The sequence below is a fragment of the Hemitrygon akajei genome, chromosome 28 (genome assembly GCF_048418815.1).
Source record: "Hemitrygon akajei chromosome 28, sHemAka1.3, whole genome shotgun sequence".
Lineage (NCBI taxonomy): Eukaryota > Metazoa > Chordata > Chondrichthyes > Myliobatiformes > Dasyatidae > Hemitrygon > Hemitrygon akajei.
In genome coordinates, this window is record NC_133151.1 from 39,076,909 (window position 1) to 39,091,102 (window position 14,194).

At 52.7% G+C, this 14,194-nt stretch overlaps 1 protein-coding gene across 1 annotated transcript in view; it reads left to right on the plus strand.

Moving 5' to 3' along the window:
- Positions 1-1,562: 1,562 nt before the first annotated feature.
- The window catches only part of LOC140717862 (uncharacterized), a 637,745-nt gene continuing 625,113 nt past the window's right edge, over positions 1,563-14,194 (plus strand). Inside the window, exons 1-2 of the mRNA XM_073031583.1 lie at positions 1,563-1,687; positions 13,168-13,400. Of these exons, the coding sequence (XP_072887684.1) occupies positions 1,584-1,687; positions 13,168-13,400 (337 nt within the window). The 5' untranslated portion in view covers positions 1,563-1,583. The remainder of the gene's footprint in view (positions 1,688-13,167; positions 13,401-14,194) is intronic.

Below are 14,194 nucleotides of genomic sequence, written 5' to 3' on the forward strand. Positions count from 1 at the left end.
GCCACCTGGCTGTACCTGGAAATAAAATCGAGTTACTGGAGGTGACCTTTGCTTGATTTTATTCTTGTTGTGTTTTCTTTTATAAATCATATTTTTCATGTGATTGCTGCTTATACGATGCCTGCTGGTTCCTTCAGGTTGTTACGGCTGGGGGTTAGGGGGTAACGGGGATCTCAAACGGCCTCTGACAACCAAACTTTTTTGCTGTCAACCTGTGCATGCGTAATACAACTCTGGAATGTGTCTTCTCCAGGTAGACATCAATTCCAGCCCCCCACCCCACCCCGCACGAAATGAGAAAGGAACAAAAGCTGGGACCACCCCAAACCCCCTCAACCCCTCCCCTGCACGAAAACTGACAGCATCAGCCCAACCCAGTCCAACTCCCGGCCTCCACGTGGGCCTTAGCTACTAAGCCCGGTGGAACCATTTCTACCGACAGGGGAAGGGGCAAAGCTGGCTCGCTGGGCAGATGGGGCTCGTCAGCAGTGGCTGGCAGCTAATCTAGGAGAAGGAAAACTCCGATCTCAAACCTCCGCTGCCTTGCGGCCGCACCCGCACGTGGGGGGGAGGAAATTCTGAGGGGAAAATTCAGAGCTGGAATCCCTGGTTCGATGCTGACTGGCAAGCTGTATCAGCCTCTGCCCTTTCTTTGGGATTCATGGGGAGGGGGAGCCTGCTACCCGGGGGCACCAGCTTCCTCTCCGCCTCTTCGACCCGCGTGCCACGGACGACACAACTTCCATGGCCGACCCCAGCCAGCGGAGGGTCTCAGGGGAGGAAGGTTCCCTCGGCCAGGTGCAATAACCTCGACCCTGAGCGCACTGTGGCTGTGAAAGCTGTATGCCTCTCCCGCAGACAAAGGGCCTCGTTATTTTTGGAGATGCGGATGTCCTTGGAATCCCGTCCTCCGATTCTGTTGAAAGAAACATCCTCCCCAATTGACTGCTGGCTGCGAGCCAACTCTGCTCTCTACCTGCGCTTTGCTGCTGTGCGTTAGCCGGCCTGCTGGCCCGCCCAGCTGCACTTGGCTAGCGCCCACCCGGCCAGGGTGCCCAGCTCGGCCCCCTGCATGCCCCCTGTGTGCTCATCGCTGGAGGAAGCCGGCAGCAGTTGTTCAGGGAAGCTTTCACTGAGCTTCAAAGGCTCTGCCAAGCTGGGCGAGATCCCTGTAATCGTGTTTAGGCTTGGCACAGGCTCTGCCTTGTGTTTAGTCTGGCCGACCCACGGCAGGGAGGCGAGGGAGTGCCCTCGACCTGCTGAGGGAGGCTCCAGCCCAGCGGGAGCGTGTGACCCAGTGTGCTGCCTTCAGCAGCCTGGCAGAGAGATGTCCGTGTCCCAAGGTCACGCTGGTGTGCAGCGGGAGATAAAGAGTCGTTCCCAGGCTGAGCAGGGCAACACCCACAGCAGGCAGCCAGGCAATCGCACTCGATGATCCCGTTACCCAGCGGCGAGCTGCGGGCTCCGTTACGGCCGGCCGTTTCCTGTTGACTCGGGGCTTCATCCGCGTGCAGCGCTCACCGGCCAGGTGCGACCTTGTGAGCCGGCTCCGACTGGCTTCGCTTGATGGGCTTGCGAGCAACATGCGGCCTCGACCCATCCCTCTGCTGCTCGCCCTCTCTCTGGCCCACCTCAGGATGTCGCATTTCCTTCCAGCCTCCCAGCCGGGCCATGCCCCTGCCAGAAGGTAATCCTCGCCGTGCCCGTCGGAGTCCCCCGCAGTCGGCGGGAGGTGCCAGTCAGCTGTGCACAGTGACCAGCACTGGCACTGTTAAACATGCGGTGGCTGGGGTGGGGGTGGGGGGGAACAGACTCCATCTTGCTCCAAGGCTCCACACCCCCCCCCCCTCAGATGGATGACATCACCCCTCCCTCACTCGCGTGACGGAAAAGTGCGCTGAGATCAAAGAGACGGGGGCTCAGATAGGAGAACGGGACCTTATCAAGACTCCTTAAATCCTAATGGTCTTTTCCCCGGTCAAGGGGGAATCTGCAACTCGAGGACACAGGTTTAAATTGAGAGCGGATAGATTTAATGGCCCCGTCTGCTCCCATATTCCACTAAAACTTTCTTATCCAAGTAACTTTGAAATGCTGTCAATGTATCTGCCTCCAGCAGCTCGTTCCATGTACTGGCCGGCTTCTGAGTGGAAACATTGGCCCTCGAGTCCCTCTCAAATGTAATGTTACAGTGCAGAGTTGCCCCTCCCGGGCCTTTGAACGGCCCCTGACAACCACCTAACCTAATCACGGGGCCTGTCAGCCTACCACATATCACACGGGGAGGACCGAGGCTCCTCGCAGAACTCTGAACTCCGGAACGTCCCGAGCTGTCCGGCTAACCGCCACGCTACCCTTTCCCGGATGCGACCAAACGCCAAACCCTCACATTAAACTGGCGCCTGACTTCCGTTCACTGATGAAAAAGACTGTGTGCCTTCACCCATCATCCACCTTGGGAAGGTCACCCACCATCCACCTTGAGAAGGTCACCCATCATCCACCTTGGGAAGGTCACCCCTCAGCCTCCTTGGGAAGGTCACCCACCATCCACCTTGGGAAGGTCACCCCTCAGCCTCCTTGGGAAGGTCACCCCTCAGCCTCCTTGGGAAGGTCACCCATCATCCACCTTGGGAAGGTCACCCCTCAGCCTCCTTGGGAAGGTCACCCACCATCCACCTTGGGAAGGTCACCCCTCAGCCTCCTTGGGAAGGTCACCCATCATCCACCTTGGGAAGGTCACCCCTCAGCCTCCTTGGGAAGGTCACCCACCATCCACCTTGGGAAGGTCACCCCTCAGCCTCCTTGGGAAGGTCACCCCTCAGCCTCCTTGGGAAGGTCACCCATCATCCACCTTGGGAAGGTCACCCATCATCCACCTTGGGAAGGTCACCCCTCAGCCTCCTTGGGAAGGTCACCCCTCAGCCTCCTTGGGAAGGTCACCCATCATCCACCTTGGGAAGGTCACCCCTCAGCCTCCTTGGGAAGGTCACCCATCATCCACCTTGGGAAGGTCACCCCTCAGCCTCCTTGGGAAGGTCACCCATCATCCACCTTGGGAAGGTCACCCCTCAGCCTCCTTGGGAAGGTCACCCACCATCCACCTTGGGAAGGTCACCCCTCAGCCTCCTTGGGAAGGTCACCCCTCAGCCTCCTTGGGAAGGTCACCCATCATCCACCTTGGGAAGGTCACCCATCATCCACCTTGGGAAGGTCACCCCTCAGCCTCCTTGGGAAGGTCACCCCTCAGCCTCCTTGGGAAGGTCACCCATCATCCACCTTGGGAAGGTCACCCCTCAGCCTCCTTGGGAAGGTCACCCATCATCCACCTTGGGAAGGTCACCCCTCAGCCTCCTTGGGAAGGTCACCCATCATCCACCTTGGGAAGGTCACCCCTCAGCCTCCTTGGGAAGGTCACCCCTCAGCCTCCTTGGGAAGGTCACCCATCATCCACCTTGGGAAGGTCACCCCTCAGCCTCCTTGGGAAGGTCACCCATCATCCACCTTGGGAAGGTCACCCCTCAGCCTCCTTGGGAAGGTCACCCATCATCCACCTTGGGAAGGTCACCCCTCAGCCTCCTTGGGAAGGTCACCCATCATCCACCTTGGGAAGGTCACCCCTCAGCCTCCTTGGGAAGGTCACCCATCATCCACCTTGGGAAGGTCACCCCTCAGCCTCCTTGGGAAGGTCACCCATCATCCACCTTGGGAAGGTCACCCCTCAGCCTCCTTGGGAAGGTCACCCATCATCCACCTTGGGAAGGTCACCCCTCAGCCTCCTTGGGAAGGTCACCCCTCAGCCTCCTTGGGAAGGTCACCCATCATCCACCTTGGGAAGGTCACCCCTCAGCCTCCTTGGGAAGGTCACCCATCATCCACCTTGGGAAGGTCACCCCTCAGCCTCCTTGGGAAGGTCACCCCTCAGCCTCCTTGGGAAGGTCACCCATCATCCACCTTGGGAAGGTCACCCCTCAGCCTCCTTGGGAAGGTCACCCCTCAGCCTCCTTGGGAAGGTCACTCACCATCCACCTTGGGAAGGTCACCCCTCAGCCTCCTTGGGAAGGTCACCCCTCAGCCTCCTTGGGAAGGTCACCCATCATCCACCTTGGGAAGGTCACCCCTCAGCCTCCTGAACTCCAAGCGCTTCCCGTCCCAGCAGCCCGGGAGAGGGGGCAAGTTTTGAAAGGTGCGCCCCCTGCAGGAAGCGGGAGATCGGGGCAAGTCCAGTGACCCTGAGGTCCTCACCTCCATCCCACTGCAACTCCTGACTGACTGGGGGAAGGAACTGGAGTGGACTCGGAGGTGCTTGGGATCATCTGGGACGCTGGGGGCAGCCGAGATAAGATGTAGAGCAAAGTGGTGGCAGATAGTTCAGAGGGGGTTAAAAAGCCTGAAGTCTGCTTGCACAGAGTGTAGGGTTTCCCTGTGGCCATTCCGGTCAGCAGGACGTATAATCTCAGTCTGAGCTGAGGGCACGGCCTATGGGCTAGCTCTCAAGGTCTCAGCAACTCGTGTTCTCAATATTATGTATTTATTAATATTTTTGTATTTGCACAGTTTGTCTTGTTTTGCATAACTGTTGTTAGTCAAAGCTCTGCCAAAGGGTTCTGGCCCAAAACGTCGATTCTACAGTTTTCTACAGATGCTGCCCGGCCTGCTGAGTTGCTCAGGCATTGTGTGTGTGTGTTGCTCTGGATTTCCAGCGTCGGCAGATTCTCTCTTGTTTGTGGTTGTCTGTCGGTCTTTGATTGTCACAGAGTCACAGAAAAATACTGCACAGAAACGGGCCCTTCGGCCCACCTAGTCCATGCTGAACCATTTAAACTGCCGGCTCCCATCGACCTGCACACCCCTCCCACCCATGTTCCGGTCCAAGTGTTGAAATCGAGCCCACATCCACGTCTGGCAGCAGCTCGTTCCACACTCTCCCCACTGTCTGAGTGAGGAGGTTTCCCCTCATGTTCCCCCTAGACATTTCACCTTTCACCCTTAACCCATGACCTCCAGTTGTAGCCTCACCCAACTTCGGTAGAAACTGTCTGTAGTTTTCCATTCATTCTATTGCACTTCTTTGTTCTGCTGCGAATGCCTGCAAAAAAGAGGAATCTCGAGGTCGTATACGGTGACATACTTTAGGTATTGAACTTTGAACCCCTTTTAGTACTGGGAGGGCGAGCAGGCACGTGAGTAACGGCCAGATCAGTGGCACTGTAGTCGTCTCTGAAGGGCAGGGTGGCGTTAGAGAGAGCAAAAGTGATCGGAGATTTGCGACTTAGAGGGGCAGACAGGAGGTCCCGTGGCTGTCGAGGAGTCTCCAGGATGCCAACACCAACCCCCCCCCCCCCCCACTCCCCCCATGTGTCCATGATGTCTCAGAGCTGCTGAAGGCTCTTCTCAAGGCAGCGGGTGAGATGCCAGGGTTGTGGTGCGCATTGGTGCCAAAGACACGCAGAACTGTGCACAAGTCTTGGGCACGCATATCTCACTAGGGTGCATAGGACCTTTGCACAGTGCTGAATTTGTCAACGTGGAGCGGAGAGCGAGTTTGTAAATCCGGCAGGAGCAAAGGATGTTGGGAATGGTGAGGGTGGAGCGCCGCGGGAGGGGTGTGGGACAGGGGGCAGAGAAGGAGTGTCGGGGGCGGGTACAGACACACCCAGCCCTGAGACACCAGGCAAGGTCATTTGATTCCAAACAGTTGGTTTATTGATCATTACAGAATGTCTCTCTGGTGCTTCCCGCTCCCTCCCCTCTCCCTTCCCCTTTTCCCAACCATGATTCCCCTCTCCCTGCCCCCTTCCCACTCTCAGTCCACAATAGAGACCCAGATCAGAATCAGGTTTATCATCACTCACACAGGTCAGGAAATTTGGTTTTTGTTGTAGCAGCAGTACAGTGCCATACATAAAATCACTACAGTACTGTGTAAAAGTCTTAGGCACCCTAGATATGTATCTATGTGTCTAAGATTTTTGCACAGTACTGTATGTGGATGGAAATTAAAAATAAGGATTGTAAAGATGAAGGCCTAGTAGCCGTTCAGAAACTGCGGAACAACAACAACGGGGTTGTTGTGGTAGACGGCTTCACTTAGACCATCCCTTAAGACATCGGAGCAGAATGAGGCCATTCAGCCCATCGAGTCTACTCTGCCTTTCAGTCACAGCCCATTCATTCTCCCTCTCAACCCCATTCTCCTGCCTTCTCCCCATCTCCCCACCCGGTGCCCTTACTAATTCAGTAGTTATTGCTTTTAAATTTGCCCAGTACACACAGGGGCCTGTCTGGTGCAGGAGGTGTCCACGGGGCAGAATTTGTTAGGCGCGTCCAGGAGGGTTTCCCGTGACCTAGTGCTAGGGTACGAGCCAGGCCAGGTGACCGACCTTTCCGTGCGAGAGCAGACAGGGAACAGTGTCCACAACCCCTTGGGCATGAAGGCAGTCAGTGTGGCCCTCCGTGAGGCAGGATCAGCCATGGATGTGGTATCCTGACTGTCTGCGTGGTGCACAAGCCAGGGCAGTTCGATGTGGAGAGCAGGCTGTCGCCCACGCAGCCTGCTCCCCCCTCTCTGTGCGGCTGGTGAATCCAGAGACCGACACGGTTTGGCACCAGAGGCCTCGCAGGAGGTGCCAGTCAGCATTGAACTCAATGTAGGAACTCATTGGACTTTCCCCTCAGGGTTTATGCCCCAAGCCTTCCCCCATGAGCAAGAGAGCGGAGGTTGGACAGCTTCACCTAGGTTAGCTGCCAACAACAGCTGACGAGCCCCGTCTGCCCAAGGTGACTGGTTTTAAGGCGCCAGTGACCTGCCTTGAGGAGGAATACCCTTTGTCAAGAGGGCACTGGATCTGTGGGCAGAGTTCAATGCCACAGGCCAGGTCATTAGGTGGATTTAAGAAGGCGATCGATAAGTTCTTGATGAAATGGCAGAACAAACTGGATGTGCCGAATAATCTAACCCAGCTCCTTTCCCCGGAAGAAACAGGAAGCACTTGTAAGGATTAGGAAGGTAAAATCAGACCTTTAAGCCTTTAAGATAGAAGGGGACTCAGGAACGGAATTAGGAGATCGAGGACAGCCCGCAAATTAGGTAATATCTTCACCAGAGGGTGGTGAATCTGTGGAACTCAGTGCCACAGACGACTGTGGAAGCCAAGTCATTGGGTGTACTTAGAGTGAAGTTGGCAGGTTCTTGATTAGTCAGGGTGTCAAAGGTTATGGGGAAAAGGTTGGCGAATGGGGATTGGGAGGGATAATAAATCAGCCATGGTGGAACAGACTCGATGGGCCAAATGGCCTCGTTCGGCTCCTATGTCTTATGGTCTAAACTGTCCTTTGCAAGTAGGATTAGAGTGAATTGCAATGTGGGACCACATCATTCTCCTTAACTTGACCATCTTCAATAGGATCCTATCACCAAACACATCTTTACCTGCTCCCCCATTCTTGGCCTTCTGCTTCGTCTATGATTCCTTGTCCATTCATCCCTCCCCACTAATCTCTCTCCTGGCAGCTGATAGAAACGCTACACTTGGGCATTTGCCTCCTCCCTCACCTCCATTCTTCTCCTACAACACTTCCCCTGCTTGTTCACTGGGACCATCTGTTGTGTCCGGTGCTCCCAATGCAGCCTCCTCTACGTGGGTGAGACCTGTCATAAATGGGAGAGCGCCTTGTCCAGCATCTTCGCTCCATCTTCCGAAAGCGGAATTTCCTGGTGGCAACCATTTTAGAAACAAGCCTACAGCACAATACAGGCCCTTCGGGCCACAAAGTTGTGCTGAAAATGTCCCTACCTTAGAAATTACTAGGCTTACCCATAGCCCTCTATTTTTCTAAGCTCCATGTACCTATCCAAAAGTCTCTTAAAAGACCCTAACGTATCCACCTCAACTACCATTGCCGACAGCCCATTCCACGCACTCACCACTCTCTGCGTAAAAAACTTACCCCTGACATCTCTTCTGTACCTACTCCTCAGCACCTTAAACCTGTGTCCTCTTGTGGCAGCCATTTCAGCCCTGGGGAAAAGTCTCTGACTATCCACACGATCAATGCCTCTCTTCATCTTATACACCTCTATCAGGTCACCTCTCATCCTCCATCGCTCCAAGGAGAAAAGGACGAGTTCACTCAACCTATTCTCATAAGGCATGCTCCCCAATCCAGGCAACATCCTTGTAAATCTCCTCTGCACCCTTTCTATGGCTTCCACATCCTTCCTGTAGTGAGGCGACCAGAACTGAGCGCAGTACTCCAAGTGGGGTCTGGTTTTAATTCGGTCCATGCCACGATGAGACCACATTAAGATGAAGGAGCAATAGCACCTGATGGCGTGAATATTGATCTCTCCTTCCAGTGAAAAAAAATTTCCTCTCCCTTCTTGTACTCCCCACCCTGGCCTCTTACCTCTCCTTCTCACTTGCCTATCGCCTCCTCTGGGTCCCCTTCTTCTTCCCTTTCTCCTGCGCTCCACTCTCCTCTCCTACCAGGCCCTCCTTCTTCAGATCTTTACCTTTGCCACCCACCTGGCTTCATCTATCATCTCCTTCCCTTCCTCCCACCTTTTTATCTGCTATCTTCCCCCTTCCTTTCCCGTCCTGTAGAAGGGTCTCGGCCCAAACATTGACTGTTCCTTCGATGCAGCTTGACCAGCTGAGTTCCTCCCAGCAGATTGTGTATACGTTCCTTCGGATTTCCGGCACCTGCAGAATCCCTTGCATTCTACACATGTATTAAGAGCAAGAGGAGGATGAGGGGGAGGATAGGACGACTCAACGATAAAATATACTGGAAAGTGAGGACGCGGCCCAGGTCTTAAATGGGAAACCAAGGAGACGGACTGGGAAGATAGGGAGATCAGTGTGGGGGTGCTAAACTGCTGGGGCCTTTTTGAGATAGAGAATGATGCGTTGTGTGGCATGAAGACTGCTCCCAAGGCCTGATGGGATACACCCAGGTTACTGAGAAATGAGATTGCCGGCGGCGTGGTCGCAGGTGAATTTCTAGGCGACTGGCAAGCAGTTCATACCGCTCCGTTGTTCGAGAAGGGAAATGGGAATAATCCTGGGTGAGTGTCACAGCAGTGAGAAAGCTGCTGGACAGGATTCTAAGGGAGTGGATATACACGCATTTCGGAAAGCATGTTGTAACTCAATAACTTACGTGAGTCCCTCAAGGAGATGGGATAAAGGTCTGTTGCCGATGGACTCACTTTCAAGGACTTCATCTCATGTTCTTGATATTTATTCCAGATTTATTTATTGTTATTTTTTTCTTGTTTGCCATTTGCACAGATTGTTGATGTTTGCACTCTGGTTGTCTGCCCAGTCGGGCGTGGTTTTTCATCAATTCTATTACGGTTATTGGATTTGCTGAGTATGCCTGCTAGGGAACCTATCTCGGAGTTGTATGTCACGGCATGAATGAACCCTGATGAACCTTAATGAAAGTGATCAGCAGAGTAAATGCTGCCTACATCGATTGCACTCCGGTTTTTAATGGCAGGTTTGCCCAGAAGATTCAGGTGCCTGGGATCGAGGACGACTTGGCTGTTTAACATTGTTCAGAGGAGACAGAGGGTAGTGGTCAATGGACGATCGATACTGTGACTTCTGCTGTTTGTGATACACCGTACTGTGCAAAAGTCTTAGGCACATGTACTGTATCTATAGCGAGGGTGACCACGACTTTTGCACAGGAATGTGGTAATTTTATGTATCGCACTGTACTGCTGTCACAAAAAAAAACAAATTTCCTGATGTGTGTGAGTGATGATAAACCTGATTCTGATCTGGGTCTCTATTGTGGACTGAGAGTGGGAAGGGGGCAGGGAGAGGGGAATCGTGGTTGGGAAAAGGGGAAGGGAGAGGGGAGGGAGCGGGAAGCACCAGAGAGACATTCTGTAATGATCACTAAACCGATTGTTTGGAATCAAATGACCTTGCCTGGTGTCTCAGGGCTGGGTGTGTCTGTACCCAACCCTGACACTCCTTCTCTGCCCCCTGTCCCACACCCCTCCCACGGTGCTCCACCCTCACCATTCCCAACATCCGTTGCTCCCAACAGATTTACAAACTCACTCTCCGCTCCACGTTGACAAACACAGTACTGTGCAAAATAAAACTAGGTGCTGAAGACTCGATAATCCCAACCATCCGTCTTTAGGGTGCGGGAGGAAACCCACACGGTCACGGGGAAAAGATACAGTGGCATGAATTGATTGCCGGCCGGCACTCTGCCCTGATGCCAAGCCTCAGTGGGGAGTGGCCCCAGCTGGAGGTAAATACACAGCTCTTTCCAGTGGACACAGCAGAAAAATAAACTCAACACAAGGTTATCTGGATTGCAGAGCTTGGGTACAGGGAAACACATGATATGATTTCCATTCAGCAGACGAAAGAGCCATCTGGTCCAACACACTCCAACTATAGGAAACGTCCTCTCCACATCCACTCTATCTGTGTCCTCTGGTCCTAGACTCCCCCACTATAGGAAACATCCTCTCCACATCCACTCTATCTGTGTCCTCTGGTCCTAGACTCCCCCACTATAGGGAACATCCTCTCCACATCCACTCTATCTGTGTCCACTGGTCCTAGACTCCCCCAATATTGGCAACATCCTCTCCACATCCACTCTATCTGTGTCCTCTGGTCCTAGACTCCCCCACTATAGGGAACATCCTCTCCACATCCACTCTGTCTGTGTCCACTGGTCCTAGACTCCCCCAATATTGGCAACATCCTCTCCACATCCACTCTATCTGGGTCCTCTGGTCCTAGACTCCCCCACTATAGGAAACATCCTCTCCACATCCACTCTATCTGGGTCCTCTGGTCCTAGACTCCCCCACTATAGGAAACATCCTCTCCACATCCACTCGATCTGTGTCCTCTGGTCCTAGACTCCCCCACTATAGGAAACATCCTTTCCAAATCCACTCTATCTGTGTCCTCTGGTCCTAAATTCTTCCACTACAGGAATCATCCTCTCCATATCCACTCTATATGTGTCTTCTGGTCCTAGACTCCTCATTAGCAGTTATAGGCCTGTAAGTTTGACGTCAGGGGTGAGTAAATTAATGGAACATATTCCTAGAGATGGTGTATATAATTATCAGGATAGACAGGGTCTGATTAGCAACAGTCAACATGGATTTGTGCGTGGAAGGTCATGTTTGACAAATCTCATTGAATTTTTTGAAGAGGTTACTAGGAAAGTTGACAAGGGTAAAGCTGTGGATGTTGTCTATATGGACTTCAGTAAGGCCTTTGACAAGGTTCCGCACGGAAGGTTAGTTAGGAAGGTTCAATCATCAGGTATTAATATTGAAGTAGTGAAATTGATTCAACAGTGGCTGGATGGGAGATGCCAGAGAGTAGTCGTGGAGATAACTGTCAGGTTGGAGGCCGGTGACTAGTGGTGTGCCTCAGGGATCTGTATTGGGTCCAATGTTGTTTGTCATATACATTAATGATCTGGATAATGGAGTGGTAAATTGGATTAGTAAGTATGCAGATAAAACTAGGGTAGGTGGCATTGGATAACGAAGTAGTTTTTCAAAGCTTGCAGAGAGATTTAAGCCAGATAGAAGAGTGGGCTGAAAGATGGCAGATGGAGTTTAATTCTGATAAGTGTGAGGTGCTACATTTTGGAAGGACTAATCAAAATAGGATATACATGGTAAATGGTAGGGCATTGAAGAATGCAGTAGAACAGAGTGATCTAGGAAGAATGGTGCATAGTTCCCTGAAGGTGGAATCTCATGTGAATAGGGTGGTGAAGAAAGCTTTTAGTATGCTGGCCTTTATAAATCAGGAGTTGGGATGTAATGTTAAAATTGTACAAGGCATTGGTAAGCCCAAATTTGGAGTATTGTGTACAGTTCTGGTTACCAAATTATAGGAAAGATGTCTATAAAATAGAGGGAGTACAGGGAAGATTTACTAGAATGTTACCTGGGTTTCAGCACCCAAGTTACAGAGAAAGTTTGAACAAGTTAGGTCTTTATTCTTTGGAGCGTAGAGGGTTTAAGGGGGCCTTGATAGAGGTATTTATAATTATGAGGGGGATAGATAGAGGTCGTGGATAGGCTTTTTCCATTGAGAGTAGGGGAGATTCATACAAGAGGACATGAGTTGAGAGTTAGGGTGCAAAACGTTAGGGGTAACACAAGGCAGAGCTTCTTTGCTCAGAAAGTGGTAGCTGTGTGGAATGAGCTTCCAGCAGAAAGTGGTAGAGGCAGGTTCGATATTGTCATTTAAAGTAAAATTGGATAGGTATATGGACAGGAAAGGAATGGAGGGTTATGGGCTGAGTGCAGGTCGGTGGGATTAGGTGAGAGTAAGCGTTCAGCACGGACTAGAAGGGCCGAAATGGCCTGTTTCCATGCTGTAATTGTTATACGGTTATTATAGGAAACATCCTCTCCACATCCACTCTATCTGTGTCCTCTGGTCCTAGACACCCCACTATAGGAAACATCCTCTCCGGATCCACTCTATCTGTGTCCTCTGGTCCTAGACTCCCCACTGTAGGAAACATCCTCTCCACATCCACTCTATATGTGTCCTATGGTCCTTGACTCCCCCACTATAGGAATCATCCTCTCCACATCCACTCTAGCCTCTGGTCCTAGACTCCCCACTGTAGGAAACAACCTCTCCACATCCACTCTATCTGTGTCCTCTGGTCCTGGACTCCCCCACTATAGGAAACATCCTCTCCACATCCACTCTATCTGTGTCCTCTGGTCCTAGACTCCCCCACTATAGGAAACATCCTCTCCACATCCACTCTATCTGTGTCCTCTGGTCCTAGACTCCCCCACTATAGGAAACATCCTCTCCACATCCACTCTATCTGTGTCCTCTGGTCCTAGACTCCCCACTACAGGGAACATCCTCTCCATATCCACTCTATCTGTGTCCTCTGGTCCTAGACTCCCCCACTATAGGAAACATCCTCTCCACACCCACACCTTGTCCTTCTCCCAATCCTTCATCTTAACCAATGCCAAGCACACAGCTCATCTCCTGAAGATGGCACCAAGACTGCCCCCCCTCCCCCAACACTTCACTAACGCGTTCACCCTCGGTGTGAGGGAGTTTGTGTCCATCCCCACATTGGCTCGTTTCCTTTCATTCCGCCTGTGTTCCTTTGCAGGGGCAACGCGAGCAGGGCCGTGCAGCAGGTGAAGCAGGTCCTCCTGAGGGCCCTGAACCTCCAGCAGATCCCGCGAATCCACAGCGAGACGGCGACACAGCTGCGGTCCATGTGGCGAGCCCGGCTCCCGGTCACGACCCACGGCTCTGCCACGGCGGCAGGCAGCCCCCCAGGCAAGTGTGCAGGGACAGGGCTCGAGGGGGAGACCCGGAGCAGCCAGGAGCGGGAGAGAGGCAGGAGAAAATAATCGAGGGAGTCTAGGGCCAGAGGATACAGATAGAGTGGATGTGGAGTGGATGTTTCCTATAGTGGGGGAGACTGTGACCAGAGGGCACAGATAGAGTGGATGTGGAGTGGATGTTTCCTCTGGTGGGGGAGTCTAGGACCAGAGGACACAGATAGAGAGGATGTGGAGAGGATGTTTCCTATAGTGGGGGAGTCTAGGACCAGAGGGCACAGATAGAGTGGATGTGGAGAGGATGTTTCCTATAGTGGGGGAGTCTAGGACCAGAGGACACAGATAGAGTGGATGTGGAGAGGATGTTTCCTATAGTGGGGGAGTCTAGGACCAGAGGACACAGATAGAGAGGATGTGGAGAGGATGTTTCCTATAGTGGGGGAGTCTAGGACCAGAGGACACAGATAGAGTGGATGTGGAGTGGATGTTTCCTCTGGTGGGGGAGTCTAGGACCAGAGGACACAGATAGAGAGGATGTGGAGAGGATGTTTCCTATAGTGGGGGAGTCTAGGGCCAGAGGGCACAGATAGAGAGGATGTGGAGAGGATGTTTCCTATAGTGGGGGAGTCTAGGACCAGAGGGCACAGATAGAGTGGATGTGGAGAGGATGTTTCCTATAGTGGGGGAGTCTAGGACCAGAGGACACAGATAGAGTGGATGTGGAGAGGATGTTTCCTATAGTGGGGGAGTCTAGGACCAGAGGACACAGATAGAGAGGATGTGGAGAGGATGTTTCCTATAGTGGGGGAGTCTAGGACCAGAGGACACAGATAGAGTGGATGTGGAGAG